At 40.2% G+C, this 23,225-nt stretch overlaps 6 protein-coding genes across 10 annotated transcripts in view; 1 reads left to right on the forward strand and 5 right to left on the reverse strand.

Annotated features, from left to right (window-relative positions):
• rock1 (Rho-associated, coiled-coil containing protein kinase 1) overlaps positions 1–5,029 on the reverse strand; it is a 29,125-nt gene extending 24,096 nt beyond the window's left edge. For both annotated transcript variants that reach the window (XM_044021011.1, XM_044021002.1), the window contains exon 1: positions 4,165–5,029. In XM_044021011.1, coding sequence (XP_043876946.1) covers positions 4,165–4,257 — 93 coding nt within the window. In that variant the 5' untranslated portion in view covers positions 4,258–5,029. The remainder of the gene's footprint in view (positions 1–4,164) is intronic.
• Positions 5,030–8,008: 2,979 nt separating this feature from the next.
• The window catches only part of greb1l (GREB1 like retinoic acid receptor coactivator), a 73,231-nt gene continuing 58,014 nt past the window's right edge, over positions 8,009–23,225 (forward strand). For all 4 annotated transcript variants that reach the window (XM_044023390.1, XM_044023381.1, XM_044023398.1 and 1 more), the window contains exon 1: positions 8,009–8,065. The gene's annotated coding sequence lies outside the window, so the exon portion shown is untranslated. The remainder of the gene's footprint in view (positions 8,066–23,225) is intronic.
• LOC122767900 (7-alpha-hydroxycholest-4-en-3-one 12-alpha-hydroxylase-like) lies at positions 9,549–11,635 on the reverse strand. The gene has a single exon (XM_044023472.1). The coding sequence runs from the start codon at positions 11,410–11,412 to the stop codon at positions 9,877–9,879; it is 1,536 nt and encodes a 511-aa protein (XP_043879407.1). The 5' UTR covers positions 11,413–11,635; the 3' UTR covers positions 9,549–9,876.
• On the reverse strand, positions 12,509–14,128 carry LOC122767883 (5-beta-cholestane-3-alpha,7-alpha-diol 12-alpha-hydroxylase-like). The gene has a single exon (XM_044023433.1). The coding sequence runs from the start codon at positions 14,104–14,106 to the stop codon at positions 12,571–12,573; it is 1,536 nt and encodes a 511-aa protein (XP_043879368.1). The 5' UTR covers positions 14,107–14,128; the 3' UTR covers positions 12,509–12,570.
• Positions 16,863–18,478, reverse strand: LOC122767892 (5-beta-cholestane-3-alpha,7-alpha-diol 12-alpha-hydroxylase-like). The gene has a single exon (XM_044023446.1). The coding sequence runs from the start codon at positions 18,454–18,456 to the stop codon at positions 16,921–16,923; it is 1,536 nt and encodes a 511-aa protein (XP_043879381.1). The 5' UTR covers positions 18,457–18,478; the 3' UTR covers positions 16,863–16,920.
• Positions 21,075–22,855, reverse strand: LOC122767875 (5-beta-cholestane-3-alpha,7-alpha-diol 12-alpha-hydroxylase-like). Its single transcript, XM_044023420.1, has one exon. The coding sequence runs from the start codon at positions 22,804–22,806 to the stop codon at positions 21,271–21,273; it is 1,536 nt and encodes a 511-aa protein (XP_043879355.1). The 5' UTR covers positions 22,807–22,855; the 3' UTR covers positions 21,075–21,270.

A 23,225-nucleotide genomic window follows, 5' to 3' on the forward strand; every position in this document is an offset into this window, starting at 1 on the left:
GTAATAGCCCTTATAGAACGAGAAGAAAGAAAAGTTTAGTCACTCAGTCAAAGAAAAAAAAAGTTGTGATATTAAAAGACCGGATCATCTTAATATGCTTTCCCACACATAATCAGTCAGATGAGGGAACACAGCCCTACAAATGGCTCAACTAACAGTTCTCCTCACAGATAAATGAGTAAAGCACTTTACAAATGACAGCCCCAAACATTTTTATCAACACGCATGAATTAAAGGCCAACTACAAACACGTGCTTTTCAACTCAAGGAGATGCAACTCATCATTTAGGCCAGTAAACTTCAAATTATATATAGCTTATATAACTCCTGTCAATTTTCTTAAGCATGTGAAAAGTTGGTAGTGTGTTTTTGTGTCTTCCAGGCAGAAAGCCATAAAGAAAATCAACTTGCAGAGACTTGAAACTCATTTCGAGTAGACGTTCCAACAGCATTAAAATGTAGCCATTTTTACCTATTTTATTTTCTTATGTTATGAGTTATATTAGCCTTGCAGCTGTGAGCGAGGGCCCATAACATGAAACAAACTTGGGTACATTCAAGGACGCTGCCACATTCAAGATGTTCAGTGTCTCCAGGCAATGACAGGGGACACGAGTTAATATTACACATTTACCTCAATTACTATAGCATACCTGCAACATAAATGTTATATGCAAACCTTAATTCAGCATTTAAAGTCACACTGCATAACATTTTGAATAAGTAAAGACATGCAGTGTTCTAAATGAATATGTCATGTAAAATGCAGCTTATTTGTATTAATTGTGGGTTGAATATCCAAGTTAAAAAGCACTTTGGTTTCAACAGACTTGACAGACAGATACCGCCCTCTGTGTCTCTATGCCTACAAACAAAACAGGCCACAGCTGCATTTTAAATGCAGACAACACCTTACCAGTAAGGTTGGTCCAGTAAAGACAAAGGTCATTAACATAGGCATGCTACATAAGAAAGAATATGTCAAGTAGAACATTTTTAATACTCAAAGAGCACCATTATCAGTCACAAGTATGTAAACAGCATAATGACAAGCCTATCCTGCATCAGCACCGATATGATCAGACGAAATCTAATTTAGGGAGGTAATTACTGACAGGTGTCAAACTGGAATGCCTATTCATTAACAATTTCATTTAATAAAATGATTATTTATCTGTAAGCTTGTACTACAACACAGTTACTAATTGTGCCTTTGAACATAAAACAATTCTGTCAATTCATAATTCAAACCGCTTCAAAATAAGAGCATCCACCCTAACATGTTTAACATTGTTTTCATTTAAATATTGTTAAATTTTAACATTATTTAGGTAGAGGCTTCAAATAAGCCCACTGGGCTTTCTGCCTCTTCCTGCACTGTATGATACTGTATTCTTTGTCAATCTTGTATTTTTTCTTTTAAACTGTGCAAAATAAAATAAACAAAATAAACATGTACATGCAGCATTCACACAGTCAATCACTGTCTACAAATGTGGTTTACAGGCCTTGCAGTTTCCTGTAATTACCCTTATTACAGATTTAGAGTCCAAATAGCAGATGAAAGAGGGATCAAAATACAGAGAGACTAATGTACCCGGAGTGTCAGAGTAAGAACAAAGACTGTGCCAGGAACCCTTTACATTTCTCAAAAAGAGGTACAGCCTGGGCAAAACAAGTTCAAACATATAACTCAAATATCGTCATTTACCAAATATGGAACAAGCAGTACTAGTGGATTAAAATCAAGTGCAAAAGCAACTAGGAAATTCTGCTCGCTCTTCTGTGATGCCAACATTCACAGGTGTTCAGTGCAGCGGACATAGCAGCTGATAACATGATTTGATGGGTGTTATTGATGGCTGCCAACAGTAAGACATATATGGGCAATGCTCGCTGCCCTAGTGTCAGTCAGCTTTCACATCACAATGTCAGGAATTTTGTCAGTTCAGATTGGCTCTCAGAATTGCTGTCTACAGCACAATGACGGGAGAAAGAGGCAACCCATTCAGATAAGGAACTCTTCTCTCCAAGCAGGAAAAGTTACTGAGTGAAGATAAGGGGCGACAGGGCTGGAATACAGTCCTCAATAGCCGAAAGCTGAGTGAGGTGAGGTGCAGGCCAAGTATCGCTCTCACACAACACAGGCCAGGGTTCTTAGGGGGGAGAAAAAAAATCAACAGTCCTATACATAAGACAGGAAGCAATGCCAGCTCAAGACCCAGGTACAGAAACATGGCCAGTAAAAGGCTTGTATTGTGCATTCTGATGGAACCTATTACTCATAACCAAGCATGCTGGTTGCTTTATGAGTTCAATGTCCTGATTCATAGCCTTCAGAAACATGAGTCTTCAGTCCACATAATTTTGGTTTATGGGTAGAGAGTAGAGCCCACACCCAGCTACCTCAGAGATGCCTGCCTGGTCTCAACTGTATCCAGAATGGCTTTGGGACACATAGGAACTTCAGGCCAGTCAAAGACAAGAGGTTATTTGATTAGCATGGAATTTTATTAAGCTGTGGGTGGAGTTGCATGGTGGCAGGGAGAGCCTCAGCAAAAGGCCTCCATTCATTGATCAGGGGAGATTGCAGAAAGGGGGGAAACAAGAGGAACAACACCCTTGTGTGTGCGGCTGCCAGCAGGAACAGTCCCCACAGCTTTTTGCCATTAAAAATGCAGAACGTGTGCACTTTTAGGTGAGTTTAATTGGCTCTTTTTGCAACAGGACGGGAGGTCATGGAGACTAAGCAAGTTTTCCTCTTTGAAAGAAGACAACTATCTCCAGCAGCCTAGTATACCTTATATCCTTGTGTGCACAACCCCCAAAATTAGATTCGATTTGTCAGAGTGAAACTCCAAACTGCACCAAGATGAATTTCATTCATGCCTTGCTTGTTTAAACTTATAAAACAAAAATGTTAACACACTAACCTCATGGAAATACAAGCCAAAAACAGTTTGCTACAACACATATCTATTTGCATTTGCATTAACCTTCTGGTTAATGTAATGGTAAACAATATGCTATTTTACAATACAACATGCATTAAAATGGATAAGAGCCAAGGCCATTTGTTTGGGGTTTTGTCAAATAATTATGTCAGTACATAGCAGTAACCACCATGTTGTGATCTTCTTCATTGAATTTATGGGAGGACTACGCAGTGTGATGCTAGTACATTACACCATTTACATAGGTGTTGTGACTATTGCCATTTGGTCTACACAGCCTGGGTGGATGCACAAGCCAGATAACAGTTTAATGTTCCAAGCCGTACAGTCGGGCTGAGTTACACTGCACTACTTGGTGGAAATGCAGTTCAGGAACCAAATGCTTGTAAACACCCAGTGTCACTGTCACCCAAACTGAAAGGCCCATGATATCAACAAACACTTGACACAAAAACACCCCTTTGGCATCCACTCCATGGTGAGTCAGTTCCTGGGATTACTGTGTGTAATAAAATCCCATGAAGGTGTTGCTTTATGGTTTAGCACGTGGCAGGGGCAGCCTTCTTCACTCCTCAGAATAGATTCACTAGAGTGAGTTGTCACCCACAAACAGGAAGCAGCCAGGGCAAACTCCAACCAACAGGTGTACTGATGCAGCTGGGGGCCTACAGGTTACAACAGGCTGGAAGGTAACCCATTACATCAAATGTAGCTTAGATCAGCACACCTACACCCCCACTTCCTAGTGATCTAAAAGCCACAATACAGCTGATCACTCAAGACTTAAAAACGGGATTCGTTTTTGCTTGACCTGAACCAAAAATAATCTGACAATGTACGTCTGTGTCTGGGAAGAATAAACACACGGTAGCCATCTGTTAGTCATATTTAGTTACCAATGCCTTAAAGACTGTCCTTAGGTTAGTGACACCATGTTATCTTGTTGCTAGCAATTACAATTTCATTATTTTTATCTGACAGTTTATCGGACTATGGAAACACAGGTTTCTAGCTGATAGTTGCCTCACGTTTAGAAAACCTTACTACAATCACAAACGAACACATGTGCGTTTGAAGTTAATTGTTCAAACTGAACGGGCAACATGAACACATTTATTTAGTGACAACTGTTTGGTGTCAGAAAGAATTTCTGTTCCAAGTAGTACCAGAATGCCTGACTCGCTAGCTAGCTAGCAAACTGCAAACTTACCAGAAGACAATCCGTATTTATTTCTGACTTCGGGTCCTTCAGCATGACGTCGATTTTATCAAATCGAGCCTCCATACTTTCCCCAGCTGACATATTTGCTGTCAAACTCAGTCCCGGGTTTTTAGGAGGTTGTGAACAAAAACAGTGGCGAGGCAGATTGCTGGCTAGCTAGCTTTAGCAGTCGACGGTAGCTAGCTAGCTAGCCAAATGTTCCTTTTTCGTGTGAACTTCACTCTGCACTTCAAAGAAAATACATTGTTCTCGTCGAGCTTTCACACAAAGTGAAACATTTGAGGTTGCGCCGAATATATAAAAGCCACATTTTCAGAGTAGAGCGATGATTTCCTCCAGTATGAGTGACAAACAACTTCAGTAGCAAGCGATAAATGCGGCGACAGATTAGTCAGCCTCCGCAGGATGCCGCTGAGGATAAGAGCTTAAAATGTTGGTGCATCCAAACAAAAGGCAATTAAAAATGTAATTTATGTCTCTCTGAGAAAGTACAGCATGTCGGAAGATTAGCCCAGACCGGTTCCCATGTCTGTGCCAGGCCCCTGCAGAAAACGACGAACGAATCTGACAGCTCAAAAGTAGAAGTAGTGGAGGGGAAAAACTTCTGCTTCTTCCTAATTTCGAACAGTTTAAACAAGGACTCGTTAGGCGTTTAAAGGCAGTCCATACGCTGAATCCTGTGCACCGTCACTGGCTTGCGACTGTTTCCTGTCCAAACTGATTCATGCCTCAGACCAAAGACATAAAAATAGGGTTCTGATTTTTTTTTTCGGGGGGGAAAAACAGCAGACGGTGCCCGATTTTCTCCCACAGCCTGACCAACATGTCCGCCTTCCTGTTCAAACACCCCGGAGAAGCAACTTCAAAATGTCAAGTACTGCGCATGCTCAGTGTAGGGCGCATTCTCAGCGTTCACACAGAAAGATGATAAGGCTGCACCTTGCTGCTCCCTGACGTTACAACAGCAACGTTAGCATTAAGTTGTTTATTTTTTAAATAATAATTACATTGTTTTTCTATATTTTTTTCTATTCTATTCTATTCAGTTCATAAATATAATGAAATTAGAGAGGCATTTCTATTCTGTTCGATTTTAATCTAATCTAATCTGGCAGTTGCTGATGTTTTTGGTTCTTGAACAGTATTTGTTTCTATTTTCTATTCAGTTTTTCTATTTGATTATTTTATTCTACGCTGCTGTGTGATTTTTTTGTTTTGTTTGTTTTATGACAGTGCCTATGTAATTAATGTTATGTCAACAATGAGGGACCATCATTATTTATTCCATTCTATTCTATTCAGTGATGAAACATGTCTTTAATGCTTTTGGTTTTTGGCCCTGGTCAGATAGCATGTTCCAGTATATTCTAATCCCATGGTTCTCAAACTGTGGTACGTTTACCCCCTGTGGTGCGTGAGCTTCCTCTGGTGGTATTAAGGTGGAAAATCAGAAATAATGCTCTACTGTATATACCAGGTTATGTGAGTGGAGTGGAGCTGAGAGATTTTGACCAGAGTGCATAGAAAATGAAACAAATAACAAAAAATGAATGAATTAATGAATTAATTAAATAATAATGAAGTCACCTTATCGGTTGTGCCATATTACTCTAATTTCACTATACCAGTTTCTAAAGTATATGTGAGGAAGAGGAGGATGATTAGAAAGCAAATTATCTAATTGGGAATACATCTTTTGTGACAATGTGGGAAATGATATCATTAATGGTCCAGGTGGTGGTGCCCTTTTAATTTTCTCCCCTGCCCTTCCAAATGTCTGTGCATGCCACTGTGCCTTTGCAATAGTACTATTCATTAGCAAAAGCCCTGCCCTGCAGTGAGTTTCATGAAAAGGTCAAATGGTCATCGCTGTCTTCAGTCAGTGCGCTGACATTTAAGTTATACAGATCTAACATCCTCGAGGCTGAAGTGATTAATCATGAACAGGTTACACATCAATATTTGGGTTGTTGGTGATGAGGGAATTTTACCAGCTCCACTTAGTTCAGTGTAACTCAAGTTCATCATCTTCTCAATCATATACTGCATTTACACAGATTTTTATCATATAAAAAACCCCAATGTTATTCATGTTCTAATTTTTCTACGGGTTTCATTTGCCTTCCAAAAGTTGAAATCTTAACTCAGCTCCACATCTAATTCAAACTGAATCAAGCTATTTTCACATGTGATCACACATGCTGTTCTGTTGATGAACAGGAAATGCTTTAGTATTGCTGTCACTTGCCCCCTGGAGGACAAGAGCTGAACTCATGCATGGCTTTTTGTCACTGAGATTTCAAAAAAGATTACTATGTACATATGACATTTACTTTTGTTATAAATTGTGCATATAATAAACTTAATAAACTTCTATCTATCTATCTATCTATCTATCTATCTATCTATCTATCTATCTATCTATCTATCTATCTATTTCTATTTTCTATCTATCTATCTATCTATCTATCTATCTATCTATCTATCTATCTACCTATCTATTTCTATTTCTTTTTATTTTATTGTTTATCCCTCTCTTTTTCTACAAAGTGTATTCATAAATTATTTAAGTTGTCCCATGATTTTTAAGAATTAGATATTGTGGATGATAAATACAGTAATATGAATAAATGAATGACTAAATAAAATAATAAATAAATACATAAATGAATACAGGAATCAACTCATGTTTAATTAAAAATAGTAAAATACATTGAAGAATTTATTTATTTATGTCTATTACAATGTCATTTGTCATGCTCCGGCCTGTTGAACATTCTGCATGAGTGTATTGTTATTGGAATAAAGAAATATTCACGTATGTACAAGAGTTGTCACTTTAACAATCACACTATCACTGTCCACCCCGAAGCTCGCTTTACTTGTGCAGCTCTCAAGGTAATTTATTAGAATGTTATTACAGTTTTTCTCAGTCGCTCTGAACAAATGGCCAATGCTTTGGACATGTATCAGTTGCTTTTATAGAATGCTCTGCTGTTTTTAACATTATCATTTGCTTAACTGCTGTGCAAATGTTAATAGTGATGTGAGAAAACACTAAAGTGACTGAGAAAAACTATAATATTATGCGTGCACACGTTTTACCTATAGTGGGAACAAATTAGTATTTCATACGTACGTTTTACATATTTCGTGGGAACAAATTAGTATTTTGTTTGCGTGTTTAACCTATTCCGTGCACGTTTTACCTATTTTGTGGGAACAAATTAGTACTTTGTGTGCACGTTTTGCCTATTTTGTGGGAACAAATTAGTATTTAGTGGGCACATTTTACCTATTTAGTGGGAACTAATTAGTATTTTGTGTGCGCGTTTTCCCTACTCTGTGCACATTTTACCTATTTAGTGGGAACTAATTAGTATTTTGTATGTACATTTGACCTATTTTGTGGGAACTAATTAGTATTTAGTGGGCACATTTTACATATTTAGTGGGAACTAATTAGTATTTTGTATGTACGTTTTACCTATTTTGTGGGCACATTTTACCTATTTAGTGGGAACTAATTTACAAATTCCGTGCACGTTTGACCTATTTCGTGGGAACAAATTAGTATTTGGTGACCACAATTTTATTTCCCCTATGTAATGTCTGGGACTCTGTATACTACTAATACTACTGTTTTACAATAAATATGCTGGTAACGTATGTGGGTTATGAGTTTTGACTCAGCCAACAATGGAGCAGCAAGCTGAAGCTGCAGTAATGCCCTAACGTCACATGGGGGCTCCCTCACCGTGCACAGATCAGCTGTGACTGAGGAGCAGCAGCGGCAGTGTTGGTGCTGGTGCGGTTGGTTTTGGTGATGAGACCCCGATCGCAGTCTTCATGGACATGACTCTATGACGCGTTTTCGTCGTGGATAAAGGTAAGCCCGCTCTAAACTTCATCATTTTTGACCTTGTCATATTGTATGACATGTGTGTGTTGTCACGTGTGCTGTGAAAGAAGAGAGTCGTGTTTGTTTGTTTTTTTATCTCAACAACACGAACGCCGTGTGATGGTCGTACCTCAGCCTGTATCTCTGTTACGGGAGACGGTTTACTGTAACTTTCACCAGTAAAGTGGTGACACAGCGGAAGCCTGTTTTGTTTTTGTCTCATTTATTTTTTGTATGTATATATTTACTTTTGCGGGTGGGGGGTTCCGTGTTATTACTGTGTGAGACACTTTGCTAATATATAAGCAAAGTCTCACAGTAAGCTGTTTGAATGCCTCATTTCAAACCGTATTAGCTTGTTGTTGTTGTTGTTTGTTACATTTGCACGAATAGCATTGTAGCTTTTGGAGAAATCTCGTGAATTTGATTAGGTTTTGCAGTGTCAATTTATACATTAACTCTTCACCTATGCCAGGAAATATGTATGATACGACTCCATTTGACATGTCATCCACATGTCGTGTGTGTGTCTATGCTTATTTCCTTGGTGAAAATGTCACCCTTGCTGATTAATCACTGTGAGCACAGTCATGTCAGGCAGCTTGTATCTGGAGCTGGGCCATGGGTTTACATGTTTTTGTGTTGATGACTGTTAAAACTGCCCAGGGCTTGGTGTTGAAACAGGCTTCAGTGGTTTAGATAAAGCCATATCAGATAAGCATGGCCAGGGGATGTCTTTGGTGGTTTGTTATTCTAATTACAGGCAAACCAGTCCGTCTTGACCACATCTAATCTTAACATTCCTAATGTTTGTGGTACCAAAGGTTGTGATGCATGTCTCCGCTACCGCCCCCCAGCTCCAATGTCACTTGAGCCACTGACAGTTCATGCACATTTCAAGATCTTGCAAACCACAGCAGAGAGGAGAGGTCCTCCCAAGTGCAGAGCGCCTTCATTCTTGCTGCACATAAGCCTCAAATGTTTTTTTTTATGTAAAAGTAATCTTTTCTCTTCACCCATAATTTATTCATTTGTATATGCTGACATTTTTTTTTTAATTTGAATCGGACAGGTGATTCAATGCAATGTTAGTACACACACTGTACCAGCAGTGTGGCTTTGCTGGGTGGGCGGCCTGTCTCGCTTAGAACACATGCAGCCCTGATAGAGAGGGCAAGGACTGGAGGGGTCAGGGGGGCTTTGAACACTGACCATCTGGCCCTTGGGGGGCTGGTTTCCTCATTGGCTGCCTTTGTTCTCTGCTAACAATTGGGATTCAATCTGGGAGGAGATAAGTAGCCATGTCATAAAGGTTTCTTAACCTATTTTTTGTTATTAAGTATTTTTGTTCCTTCTCCAAATAAGAGTGTCTAAAGTCTGGCTCATTCATCTTTCACAGGATCAAGTGAAAGATGAGTTGCATGTAATAAAACTACTTGATCTTAAAAAAGTCTTTAAACAGTTATTCCAGTTGTCACGTGCAATATTTTAATTTAAGCAGCAAACAGTTACAATGATGTACGAGTTAGACAGGCTAAATTACTCATGGTAAAATCTCTCTTTTGCACATTGTTTATTTAGCAGCTATGTCAATACCAGGTAATGCTGCAACGAACAGGCAGGAGTCAGTGAATGTGTTTGTGTTTCACAGTCAGTACTCAAAATTCAGCATTCATTGTTGACATTCATTTCATTATGATGATAAATGAATGAAGATCGTTCATATTAGAACATATTTAATCTCATGCTGAAACATACAACGTGTTAAAAGCTAATAAATCAAAACCTATCAAGTTGGTTTAATCTCTGAGTCTGTACCGAAACGAAACATCTCTGATAGGCTGCATGGATCCAAAGCCCAATCTCCTGTCGTCAATTTCAGGTATCTTGTCATCAGGATTCTTCAGCTCAAACTCGAAGTAGATCAACATGAGGAAAATAAACTGCTTCATTTCATTTGAGGCAAAGAAACGCCCAGGACACATTGAGACCCCAGCACCCCAGGGCATGTTGTAGTACTTCACCTTCTTCCCCTGCTTGTAGAAATCTGTTTTCTTGCTCCCGTCTGAATTGAGAAAGCGGTCATATTTAAATGAACATGGGTCAGGGTGGATCTCTGGGTCCATTTGAACTGCACTGTAAGGGAACATTGCCATTCTGTCACCTTTACGAATGAAATATTCACAACCATCTGCCATTTTGAGAGTCATATCCTGAAGCACAGCTCTGGTGAGGAGGGGTGCAACAGTGAGTCGGAGACTCTCTTCCAGAGCACTGTCCAGGATGGGTGTTTTCATCAGCATTTCGTGGGTCAGGTCGACTAAAGAACCACCACGCTGGACTTCCTGTCCTGATTCCTTCACAACCCTATCGACCTCTTCCTTTACTGCTGCCATGGCCTCTGGGTGTTTCATGAGCAAGAGGAGCAGCCAGAAGGAGATGGGCCCTGTGTTGCCCTGAGAGGCAAAAAGAAGCACAAACATATACCTGTCAATCATCGACTCCTTCATACCCTTCTCATTTCTGGACTGCTGCATATCCCATATCCAGCGGCTGATGTTGTTCTTGAGCCTCATCTTCTGCATTGATAGAGCATTCCAGAAAACTTCCAGCAGCCTCTTTGCCTCCATTCTCTGCCTGGGTGTGAGCACCCCAAAGGCCAGGTTAGGGAAGAGTTGGTCATATTTACGAAACTCAGAGAATAAGGCTTCTGACTCAGCTCTATCTTTCTCTTTCGATCTCTCTTCACTTCCTTCTGACTCAGGTGTTGTATTGCCAAACAGAGACAAGTAGCCGGCCCTAAAAAGAATATTGTAGCTGTACATAAAGAGTTCATCTTCTATCCAGGTGCTTTTGTCTGCAGCTCCATCAATTCTGTGCAACATCAGATTCTGTAAATTAGCCATCATAGCTTGTGTCAGTACCTTCAGGCCATCTCCCTTGAGATGCATGTTGCTGGAGACTTGGAGAATGTGGTGCTCATCCTCTTCAGCTTCATAACCAAACACTCTGTGTACGAGAAACCTTGCAAACTTGTTAAAGTCTAGTTTTTGTCTGCTCTCTTTTACAAAAGTTCCAAATGATAGAGGATCCTGAAGGAATGTGATATAAGACCCTCCCAGCTGTACTGTGAATACATCGCCATGCTTTTGCTTCATCCTCTCGATGAATTTCAGTGTGTTCCTGCGAAACTCCAAGACATGACCCAGCCAAGGGATGAGCCCCTTATCCAAAGGGGGCTCTCCTGGCTGCCGCCTTCGAAATACCCCAAGAAGGTAAAGTCCTCCGATCAGAGAGGCAAGAAAGCCAATAAATATAGAGAGCAGGAGTCCCATGACTGATTACTCTGAGGACCATGCAGTTATGTGGCACAACGCTCCATGTCCTGCATTATAAATAGACATTATGCTCCTCCCTTTTTTGTGGGACGAGTTTCAGCCTTCAGATAAGTTCATCAACTATGAAAACAGGAAAAAGAATTGCCTATGCTAATGTAGAGCTCATGGCATGTACCAGTCAGTATTTCCAACTCGTCATTTGTAGTGGAAGGAAAAGAGTTGAGTTTACACAAAAATATTGCCTGGGGTTGAAATAAGATCACAGGATCGTTTATGTTCCAAAACATTTCAATGACAAATATCTGACATCAAATAGAACCCACCCAACAATGATGAAAAGCAACACAGAAATGTCAACACTGCCAACAAAGTAGTGTTAACTGGTAAAAGAAAAACATTTCTTAAAACTGCATTAAAAGAAATTTCTGCGTCTATCAACACGCAAAAAGAAGAACATTCAAAACAAATTAGCAGCTTTCCCCTGCAGGTCGTCCTCCTCTTTTGCACAGTTTATTTTAGAGCTGCAACTAACGATTATTTTCATAATCGATTAATCTGTCGATTATTTTCTCGATTAATCGATGAATCGTTTGGTCCATAAAATATCAGAAAACCATAAAAAATGTTGATCGGTGTTCGTCAAACCTGGAAATGATGATGTTCTCAAATGTCTTGTTTTGTCCACAAACCAAAATGATTGACCTTTAATGATTAATTTGTTATCCAGAGTAAAGAAATGAAGAAAATATTCATATTTAAGAAGCTTAAACAATCAGAAATCTTGTTTTAATCATGAAAAAACCTTCAAACCGATGAATCGATTATCAAAATAGTTGTCGATTAATTTAGTAATCGATTAATAATCGTTTCATCGATTAATCGTTTCAGCTCTAGTTTATTTAGCAGCTAAGTCAATACCAGGTGATCAGGCAACAGTGAGTGAATGTGTTTGTGTTACAGTCAGTACTCTCACTACTCAAAATTCAGCATTTATTTTTGACATTCATTTCATTATGATGATAAACGTAATGCCTTGCAAAAGGTCATAATGTTGACCTTTTGCTGAACAACCTGCATGAAGATCGATCATATTAGAACATTTTAAAACTCATGCTGTAACAGACAAAGTGCTAAACCCAAACCTATCAAGTTGGTTTAATCTCTGAGTCTGTACTGAAACGGAACATCTCTGACAGGCTGCATGGATCCAAAGCCCCATCTCCTGTCGTCACTTTCAGGTATCTTGTCATCAGGATTCTTCAGCTCAAACTCAAAGTAGATCAACATGAGGAAAACAAATTGCTTCATTTCATTGGAGGCGAAGAAACGCCCAGGACACATTGAGACCCCAGCACCCCAAGGCATGTTGTAGTACTTCATCTTCTTCCCCTGCTTGTAGAAATCTGTTTTCTTGCTCCCGTCTGGATTGAGAAAGCGGTCATATTTGAATGAACATGGGTCAGGGTGGATCTCTGGGTCCATTTGAACTGCACTGTAAGGGAATATTGCCATTCTGTCACCTTTACGAATGAAATATTCACGACCATCTGCCATTTTGAGAGTCATATCCTGAAGCACAGCTCTGGTGAGGAGGGGTGCAGCAGTGAGTCGGAGACTCTCTTCCAGAGCACTGTCCAGGATGGGTGTTTTCATCAGCATTTCATGGGTCAGGTCGACTAAAGGACCACCATGCTGGACTTCCTGTCCTGATTCCTTCACAACCCTATCTACCTCTTCCTTTATTGCTGCCATGGCCTCTGGGTGTTTCATGAGAAAGAGGAGCAGCCAGAAGGAGGTGGGTCCTGTGTTGCCCTGGGACGCCCAAAGAAGCACAAACATATACCTGTCAATCATTGACTCCTTCATACCCTTCTCATTTCTGAACTGCTGCATATCCCATATCCAGCGGCTGATGTTGTCCTTGAGCCTCATCTTCTGCATTGATAGAACATTCCAGAAAAGTTCCATCAGCCTCTTTGCCTCCAATCTCTGCCTGGGTGTGAGCACCCCGTAGGCCAGGTTAGGGAAGAGTTGGTCATATTTACGAAACTCAGAGAATAAGGCTTCTGACTCAGCTCTATCTTTCTCTTTCGATCTCTCTTCACTTCCTTCTGACTCAGGTGTTGTATTGCCAAACAGAGACAAGTAGCCGGCCCTAAAAAGAATATTGTAGCTGTACAGAAAGAGTCCATCCTCTATCCAGGTGCTGTTGTCTGCAGCTCCATCAATTCTGTGCAACATCAGATTCTGTAAATTAGCCATCATAGCTTGTGTCAGTACCTTCAGGCCATCTCCCTTGAGATGCTTGTTGCTGGAGACTTGGAGAATGTGGTGCTCATCCCCTTCAGCTTCATAACCAAACACTCTGTGTACAAAAAACCTTGCAAACTTGTTAAAGTCTAGTTTTTGTCTGCTCTCTTTTAAAAAAGGTCCAAACGATATAGGATCCTGAAGGAATGTGATATAAAACCCTCCCAGCTGTACTGTGAATACATCGCCATGCTTTTGCGTCATCCTCTCGATGAATTTCAGTGTGTTCCTGCGAAACTCCAAGACATGACCCAGCCAAGGGATGAGCCCCTTATCCAAAGGGGGCTCTCCTGGCTGCCGCCTTCGAAACACCCCAAGAAGGTGAAGTCCTCCGATCAGAGAGGCAAGAAAGCCAATAAATATAGAGAGCAGGAGTCCCATGACTGATTACTCTGAGGACCATGCAGTTATTTGGCACAACGCTCCATGTCCTGCATTATAAATAGACTTTATGCTCCTCCCTTTTTTGTGGGACGAGTTTCAGCCTTCAGATAAGTCCATCAACTATGAAAACAGGAAAAATAATTGCCTATGCTAATGTTAGAGCCCATGCATGTACCAGTCAGTATTTCCAACTCGTCATTTGTAGTGGAAGGAGAAGAGTTGAGTTTACACAAAAATATTGCCTGGGGTTGAAATAAGATCACAGGATCATTTATTTGAATTACAAATATTTGATATCAAATGGAACACCCGAGAAAAGCTGTTTTGCCAGTCCACCATACTTGTGAGGCACATTTAGCTAAATTAACTTGACAAGGCCCCGCCTATTGTCCTATGTAAAGCGGTAGTAAATGGATGGATGGATATTAGACAGACTGTGGAACATCAGCATGTGTAGTACATGTGTAATCAAACATGTATATTGGCGATATAAAGAGAGACAGCAATGGACATGCGTCAACTGCCTACTTCAGTCAGTGTGTGTGGCACAGCGCCGTCAGAAGTGAGGCACAGCTCATCGCTGCCTCACCTGGCCCTTCTCCCATGTATTTTAACAGGAAATGTGTAAATTCAATGATTTTGACCATAGAAATGTTGACATCTTAAAGGAAACTGATTTATTAAAGTGTTTTCGTTTGATTATGGTCCACCATTATGCACCCTGACAAAGAACATGAAGATCTAAACTGGTTGATGTTTTGTTGTCTTCATAAGTCAAGCCCCTGTGACAACACTCCTGACAGGTTTCTCTCACCAGCCTTTAAGGAGACGACACTTTCCCAAGTTGCTTTGTGAAGATGTCGAGTTCTAGTTCTTGATTTACTGGATCTGAGCGTACTGCAAATGAGTAAGATGTAGTGTTGTATCAAGTAATTCAGACCCTAATTATTCCTTCTTTTCAGAAAAACATTTACTCTAAACTTGTGATAATCAAAATGATAAGTAATCGATGTGCAAGTTGCTCAGGAAAAGTCATTCAAATGAGATAAATCAACCTTGAATAAACACATGTCTTTCTCTTGCTTGAAATACTGGTTTTATGCTGTTATGATAATGGCAGTCTCTCTGTTCTTCGCTCTATTTTATTATGATGACGACCTGCTGATTCAAAACTTAAAAAAAGCAACATGACATTTCACCAGCAACCCAGCTGTGGATAGTCAATTGTCACCAGGGTTACAGATTCATTTATTTTCTCTCTCACTCTTTACTCACTGTCATTTGGAGCACATCAGGGCTCATATTCTACTCTAATTCTTGCATTTTCTCCATTTTTCTTGAAAGTATCTCTTCATTTATCTGGAAGAAACGCACAAAGAATGCATAACAAACTGAAAGTTCATTAATGTCATTATTCCTCCGTGTTATGACAAACCAGTGTGTGATAGGCATAGGTAACGATTGATTACCAATCCAATCAGTTACACAGAGGTTTTCAGTTTCTGCTGTCACTTTAAACTGCTCCAGAAACACACCATTTTGAATATTGATCCACACAAGGTCAAATCTTTCATATGAAACACCCTCACACAGTTTAGATTACACAAACATCACCTGGAGGTCGTCATCATGCAGGCAGATGGTTCTCTGTGTCAGTATTTTCAGTCAATACTTTTCAAAAAGCAAGCGACACTTTATGAATTGAGCAAACAAAAATGATGTATCGATTTAATCATTCACAATATTGTATTTTGTTAGTTTGAAAATATGCTTTCTGTTTGCAGGGAACTGAATTTTGTTTGCTCCGACTCTTTTGCGTTTGCGCTCTCTCGCTTGTTCTTTGCGCTTCCTGGTTTTTTGTTGGTGATTCTGACCATGGGCCGCCCTTATGAAGCTGCCTGCTGATTGGCTACTGAGTTTTGGAGTGACAGGCTTGAAGTCGCCGTCTGTCTAGAACTCGTTCCACAAGTTTTCCCCGTCGACACCCAACATTATTTTGTCGGATGTCGTTCCAGACGGAGGTTCCTTCCTTTAAACACATTTTGATGTTGTAGGTCTTGGGAGGTGAAGGTAAAATATAAATCTATGAAATGATGAATCAATGTGGTGGTGAAAAGTACATTATGTCACTTGTATTTATTGTGAAGTTGAAATTAGGCTTAATAGCTTAGTTAAAATAGCCCCTGTCCACAAATAAATCAGATAGAAACCATGGATTAGATCATGTCAACACATATTTTATGATTCTTAGATTTACATTTATTGCTATAACAGTGTCACTGTCATTATTATGTTGTTAAGAACCGTGTTTTTATTACTGGCTCATTTATCTTTCACAAGACCACGTTTCTGTTTAAGCTGTAATACATTACTTGATATAAAAAAAAAATCTTTCACCAGTTATTTGTCACATGCAATATTTTAATGTAAGCAGCAAACACAAGTAGTTATAAACCTGAATATGAGTTAGACAGGCTAAATTAGTCCAGGTTTGAATATTTGTCTTTTGCACATTGTTTATTTAGCAGCTATGTCAATATCAGGTCATGCTGCAACAAACAGGCACGAGTCAGTGAATGTGTTTGTGTTACACAGTCAATATTCAAAATTCAGCATTCATTTTTAACATTCATTTTATTATGATGATAAATGTAATGAATACTTAGGTGAACAACATGAATCAGTGTTTTCATCTAACATCACAATGTTGACCTTTTGCTGAACAACCTGCATGAAGATCGATCATATTAGAACATTTTAAAACTCATGCTGTAACAGACAAAGTGCTAAACCCAAACCTATCAAGTTGGTTTAATCTCTGAGTCTGTACTGAAACGGAACATCTCTGACAGGCTGCATGGATCCAAAGCCCCATCTCCTGTCGTCACTTTCAGGTATCTTGTCATCAGGATTCTTCAGCTCAAACTCAAAGTAGATCAACATGAGGAAAACAAATTGCTTCATTTCATTGGAGGCGAAGAAACGCCCAGGACACATTGAGACCCCAGCACCCCAAGGCATGTTGTAGTACTTCATCTTCTTCCCCTGCTTGTAGAAATCTGTTTTCTTGCTCCCGTCTGGATTGAGAAAGCGGTCATATTTGAATGAACATGGGTCAGGGTGGATCTCTGGGTCCATTTGAACTGCACTGTAAGGGAATATTGCCATTCTGTCACCTTTACGAATGAAATATTCACGACCATCTGCCATTTTGAGAGTCATATCCTGAAGCACAGCTCTGGTGAGGAGGGGTGCAGCAGTGAGTCGGAGACTCTCTTCCAGAGCACTGTCCAGGATGGGTGTTTTCATCAGCATTTCATGGGTCAGGTCGACTAAAGGACCACCATGCTGGACTTCCTGTCCTGATTCCTTCACAACCCTATCTACCTCTTCCTTTATTGCTGCCATGGCCTCTGGGTGTTTCATGAGAAAGAGGAGCAGCCAGAAGGAGGTGGGTCCTGTGTTGCCCTGGGACGCCCAAAGAAGCACAAACATATACCTGTCAATCATTGACTCCTTCATACCCTTCTCATTTCTGAACTGCTGCATATCCCATATCCAGCGGCTGATGTTGTCCTTGAGCCTCATCTTCTGCATTGATAGAACATTCCAGAAAAGTTCCATCAGCCTCTTTGCCTCCAATCTCTGCCTGGGTGTGAGCACCCCGTAGGCCAGGTTAGGGAAGAGTTGGTCATATTTACGAAACTCAGAGAATAAGGCTTCTGACTCAGCTCTATCTTTCTCTTTCGATCTCTCTTCACTTCCTTCTGACTCAGGTGTTGTATTGCCAAACAGAGACAAGTAGCCGGCCCTAAAAAGAATATTGTAGCTGTACAGAAAGAGTCCATCCTCTATCCAGGTGCTGTTGTCTGCAGCTCCATCAATTCTGTGCAACATCAGATTCTGTAAATTAGCCATCATAGCTTGTGTCAGTACCTTCAGGCCATCTCCCTTGAGATGCTTGTTGCTGGAGACTTGGAGAATGTGGTGCTCATCCCCTTCAGCTTCATAACCAAACACTCTGTGTACAAAAAACCTTGCAAACTTGTTAAAGTCTAGTTTTTGTCTGCTCTCTTTTAAAAAAGGTCCAAACGATATAGGATCCTGAAGGAATGTGATATAAAACCCTCCCAGCTGTACTGTGAATACATCGCCATGCTTTTGCGTCATCCTCTCGATGAATTTCAGTGTGTTCCTGCGAAACTCCAAGACATGACCCAGCCAAGGGATGAGCCCCTTATCCAAAGGGGGCTCTCCTGGCTGCCGCCTTCGAAACACCCCAAGAAGGTGAAGTCCTCCGATCAGAGAGGCAAGAAAGCCAATAAATATAGAGAGCAGGAGTCCCATGACTGATTACTCTGAGGACCATGCAGTTATTTGGCACAACGCTCCATGTCCTGCATTATAAATAGACTTTATGCTCCTCCCTTTTTTGTGGGACGAGTTTCAGCCTTCAGATAAGTCCATCAACTATGAAAACAGGAAAAATAATTGCCTATGCTAATGTTAGAGCCCATGCATGTACCAGTCAGTATTTCCAACTCGTCATTTGTAGTGGAAGGAGAAGAGTTGAGTTTACACAAAAATATTGCCTGGGGTTGAAATAAGATCACAGGATCATTTATTTGAATTACAAATATTTGATATCAAATGGAACACCCGAGAAAAGCTGTTTTGCCAGTCCACCATACTTGTGAGGCACATTTAGCTAAATTAACTTGACAAGGCCCCGCCTATTGTCCTATGTAAAGCGGTAGTAAATGGATGGATGGATATTAGACAGACTGTGGAACATCAGCATGTGTAGTACATGTGTAATCAAACATGTATATTGGCGATATAAAGAGAGACAGCAATGGACATGCGTCAACTGCCTACTTCAGTCAGTGTGTGTGGCACAGCGCCGTCAGAAGTGAGGCACAGCTCATCGCTGCCTCACCTGGCCCTTCTCCCATGTATTTTAACAGGAAATGTGTAAATTCAATGATTTTGACCATAGAAATGTTGACATCTTAAAGGAAACTGATTTATTAAAGTGTTTTCGTTTGATTATGGTCCACCATTATGCACCCTGACAAAGAACATGAAGATCTAAACTGGTTGATGTTTTGTTGTCTTCATAAGTCAAGCCCCTGTGACAACACTCCTGACAGGTTTCTCTCACCAGCCTTTAAGGAGACGACACTTTCCCAAGTTGCTTTGTGAAGATGTCGAGTTCTAGTTCTTGATTTACTGGATCTGAGCGTACTGCAAATGAGTAAGATGTAGTGTTGTATCAAGTAATTCAGACCCTAATTATTCCTTCTTTTCAGAAAAACATTTACTCTAAACTTGTGATAATCAAAATGATAAGTAATCGATGTGCAAGTTGCTCAGGAAAAGTCATTCAAATGAGATAAATCAACCTTGAATAAACACATGTCTTTCTCTTGCTTGAAATACTGGTTTTATGCTGTTATGATAATGGCAGTCTCTCTGTTCTTCGCTCTATTTTATTATGATGACGACCTGCTGATTCAAAACTTAAAAAAAGCAACATGACATTTCACCAGCAACCCAGCTGTGGATAGTCAATTGTCACCAGGGTTACAGATTCATTTATTTTCTCTCTCACTCTTTACTCACTGTCATTTGGAGCACATCAGGGCTCATATTCTACTCTAATTCTTGCATTTTCTCCATTTTTCTTGAAAGTATCTCTTCATTTATCTGGAAGAAACGCACAAAGAATGCATAACAAACTGAAAGTTCATTAATGTCATTATTCCTCCGTGTTATGACAAACCAGTGTGTGATAGGCATAGGTAACGATTGATTACCAATCCAATCAGTTACACAGAGGTTTTCAGTTTCTGCTGTCACTTTAAACTGCTCCAGAAACACACCATTTTGAATATTGATCCACACAAGGTCAAATCTTTCATATGAAACACCCTCACACAGTTTAGATTACACAAACATCACCTGGAGGTCGTCATCATGCAGGCAGATGGTTCTCTGTGTCAGTATTTTCAGTCAATACTTTTCAAAAAGCAAGCGACACTTTATGAATTGAGCAAACAAAAATGATGTATCGATTTAATCATTCACAATATTGTATTTTGTTAGTTTGAAAATATGCTTTCTGTTTGCAGGGAACTGAATTTTGTTTGCTCCGACTCTTTTGCGTTTGCGCTCTCTCGCTTGTTCTTTGCGCTTCCTGGTTTTTTGTTGGTGATTCTGACCATGGGCCGCCCTTATGAAGCTGCCTGCTGATTGGCTACTGAGTTTTGGAGTGACAGGCTTGAAGTCGCCGTCTGTCTAGAACTCGTTCCACAAGTTTTCCCCGTCGACACCCAACATTATTTTGTCGGATGTCGTTCCAGACGGAGGTTCCTTCCTTTAAACACATTTTGATGTTGTAGGTCTTGGGAGGTGAAGGTAAAATATAAATCTATGAAATGATGAATCAATGTGGTGGTGAAAAGTACATTATGTCACTTGTATTTATTGTGAAGTTGAAATTAGGCTTAATAGCTTAGTTAAAATAGCCCCTGTCCACAAATAAATCAGATAGAAACCATGGATTAGATCATGTCAACACATATTTTATGATTCTTAGATTTACATTTATTGCTATAACAGTGTCACTGTCATTATTATGTTGTTAAGAACCGTGTTTTTATTACTGGCTCATTTATCTTTCACAAGACCACGTTTCTGTTTAAGCTGTAATACATTACTTGATATAAAAAAAAAATCTTTCACCAGTTATTTGTCACATGCAATATTTTAATGTAAGCAGCAAACACAAGTAGTTATAAACCTGAATATGAGTTAGACAGGCTAAATTAGTCCAGGTTTGAATATTTGTCTTTTGCACATTGTTTATTTAGCAGCTATGTCAATATCAGGTCATGCTGCAACAAACAGGCACGAGTCAGTGAATGTGTTTGTGTTACACAGTCAATATTCAAAATTCAGCATTCATTTTTAACATTCATTTTATTATGATGATAAATGTAATGAATACTTAGGTGAACAACATGAATCAGTGTTTTCATCTAACATCACAATGTTGATCTTTTGCTAAGCAACCTGCATGAAGATCGATCATATTAGAACATATTTAAACTCATGCTGTAACATACAAAGTGCTAAACCTAAACCTATCAAGTTGGTTTAATCTCTGAGTCTGTACCGAAACGGAACATCTCTGACAGGCTGCATGGATCCAAAGCCCCATCTCCTGTCATCAATTTCAGGTATCTTCTCATCAGGATTCTTCAGCTCAAACTCAAAGTAGATCAACATGAGGAAAATAAACTGCTTCATTTCATTGGAGGCGAAGAAACGCCCAGGACACATTGAGGACCCAACACCCCAAGGCATGTTGTAGTACTTCACCTTCTTCCCCTGCTTGTAGAAATGAGTTTTCTTGCTCCCGTCTGGATTGAGAAAGCGGTCATATTTGAATGAACATGGGTCAGGGTGGATCTCTGGGTCCATTTGAACTGCACTGTAAGGGAACATTGCCATTCTGTCACCTTTACGAATGAGATATTCACGACCATCTGCCATTTTGAGAGTCATATCCTGAAGCACAGCTCTGGTGAGGAGGGGTGCAGCAGTGAGTCGGAGACTCTCTTCCAGAGCACTGTCCAGGATGGGTGTTTTCATCAGCATTTCATGGGTCAGGTCGACTAAAGGACCACCACGCTGGACTTCCTGTCCTGATTCCTTCACAACCCTATCTACCTCTTCCTTTATTGCTGCCATGGCCTCTGGGTGTTTCATGAGAAAGAGGAACAGCCAGAAGGAGGCGGGCCCTGTGTTGCCCTGAGATGCCCAAAGAAGCACAAACATATACCTGTCAGTCATTGACTCCTTAATACCCTTCTCATTTCTGATCTGCTGCATATCCCATATCCAGCAGCTGATGTTGTCCTTGAGCCTCATCTTCTGCATTGATAGAACATTCCAGAAAAGTTCCAGCAGCCTCTTTGCCTCCATTCTCTGCCTGGGTGTGAGCACCCCGTAGGCCAGGTTAGGGAAGAGTTGGTCATATTTACGAAACTCAGAGAATAAGGCTTCTGACTCAGCTCTATCTTTCTCTTTCGATCTCTCCTCACTTCCTTCTGACTCAGGTGTTGTATTGCCAAACAGAGACAAGTAGCCGGCCCTAAATAGAATATTGTAGCTGTACATAAAGAGTCCATCCTCTATCCAGGTGCTTTTGTCTGCAGCTCCATTGATTCTGTGCAACATCAGATTCTGTAAATTAGCCATCATAGCTTGTGTCAGTACCTTCAGGCCATCTCCCTTGAGATGCTTGTTGCTGGAGACTTGGAGAATGTGGTGCTCATCCTCTTCAGCTTCATAACCAAACACTCTGCGTACAAGATGCCTTGCAAACTTGTTAAAGTCTAGTTTTTCTCTGCTCTCTTTTACAAAAGGTCCAAATGATAGAGAATCCTGAAGGAATGTGATATAAAACCCTCCCAGCTGTACTGTGAATACATCGCCATGCTTTTGCGTCATCCTCTCGATGAATTTCAGTGTGTTCCTGCGAAACTCCAAGACATGACCCAGCCAAGGGATGAGCCCCTTATCCAAAGGGGGCTCTCCTGGCTGCCGCCTTCGAAACACCCCAAGAAGGTAAAGTCCTCCGATCAGAGAGGCAAGAAAGCCAATAAATATAGAGAGCAGGAGTCCCATGACTGATTACTCTGAGGACCATGCAGTTATTTGGCGTAAAGCTCCATGTCTTGCATTATAAATAGACTTTATGCTCCTCCCTTTGTGTGGGACGAGTTTCAGCCTTCAGATAAGTCCATCAACTATGAAAACAGGAAAAATAATTGCCTATGCTAATGTAAGAGCCCATGGCACGCGCCTGTCAGTATTTCCAACTCGTCATTTGTAGTGGAAGGAAAATAGTTGAGTTTACACAAAAATATTGCCCGGGGTTGAAATAAGATCACAGGATTGTTTATTTTCCAAAATATTTCAATGACAAATATTTGACAAATAGAACCCACCCAACAATGATGAATAGCAACACAGAAATGTCAACACTGCCAACAAAGTAGTGTTAACTGGTAAAAGAAAAACATTTCTTAAAACTGCATTAAAAT

This window comes from Solea senegalensis, linkage group LG1 (assembly GCF_019176455.1).
Source record: "Solea senegalensis isolate Sse05_10M linkage group LG1, IFAPA_SoseM_1, whole genome shotgun sequence".
Lineage (NCBI taxonomy): Eukaryota > Metazoa > Chordata > Actinopteri > Pleuronectiformes > Soleidae > Solea > Solea senegalensis.

Excerpts from the sequence above, each read along its gene's own strand:
- LOC122767900 (XM_044023472.1), bottom strand. The coding sequence starts at position 11,412 with ATGGGACTCCTGCTCTCTATATTTATTGGCTTTCTTGCCTCTCTGATC.
- LOC122767883 (XM_044023433.1), bottom strand. The coding sequence starts at position 14,106 with ATGGGACTCCTGCTCTCTATATTTATTGGCTTTCTTGCCTCTCTGATC.
- LOC122767892 (XM_044023446.1), bottom strand. The coding sequence starts at position 18,456 with ATGGGACTCCTGCTCTCTATATTTATTGGCTTTCTTGCCTCTCTGATC.
- LOC122767875 (XM_044023420.1), bottom strand. The coding sequence starts at position 22,806 with ATGGGACTCCTGCTCTCTATATTTATTGGCTTTCTTGCCTCTCTGATC.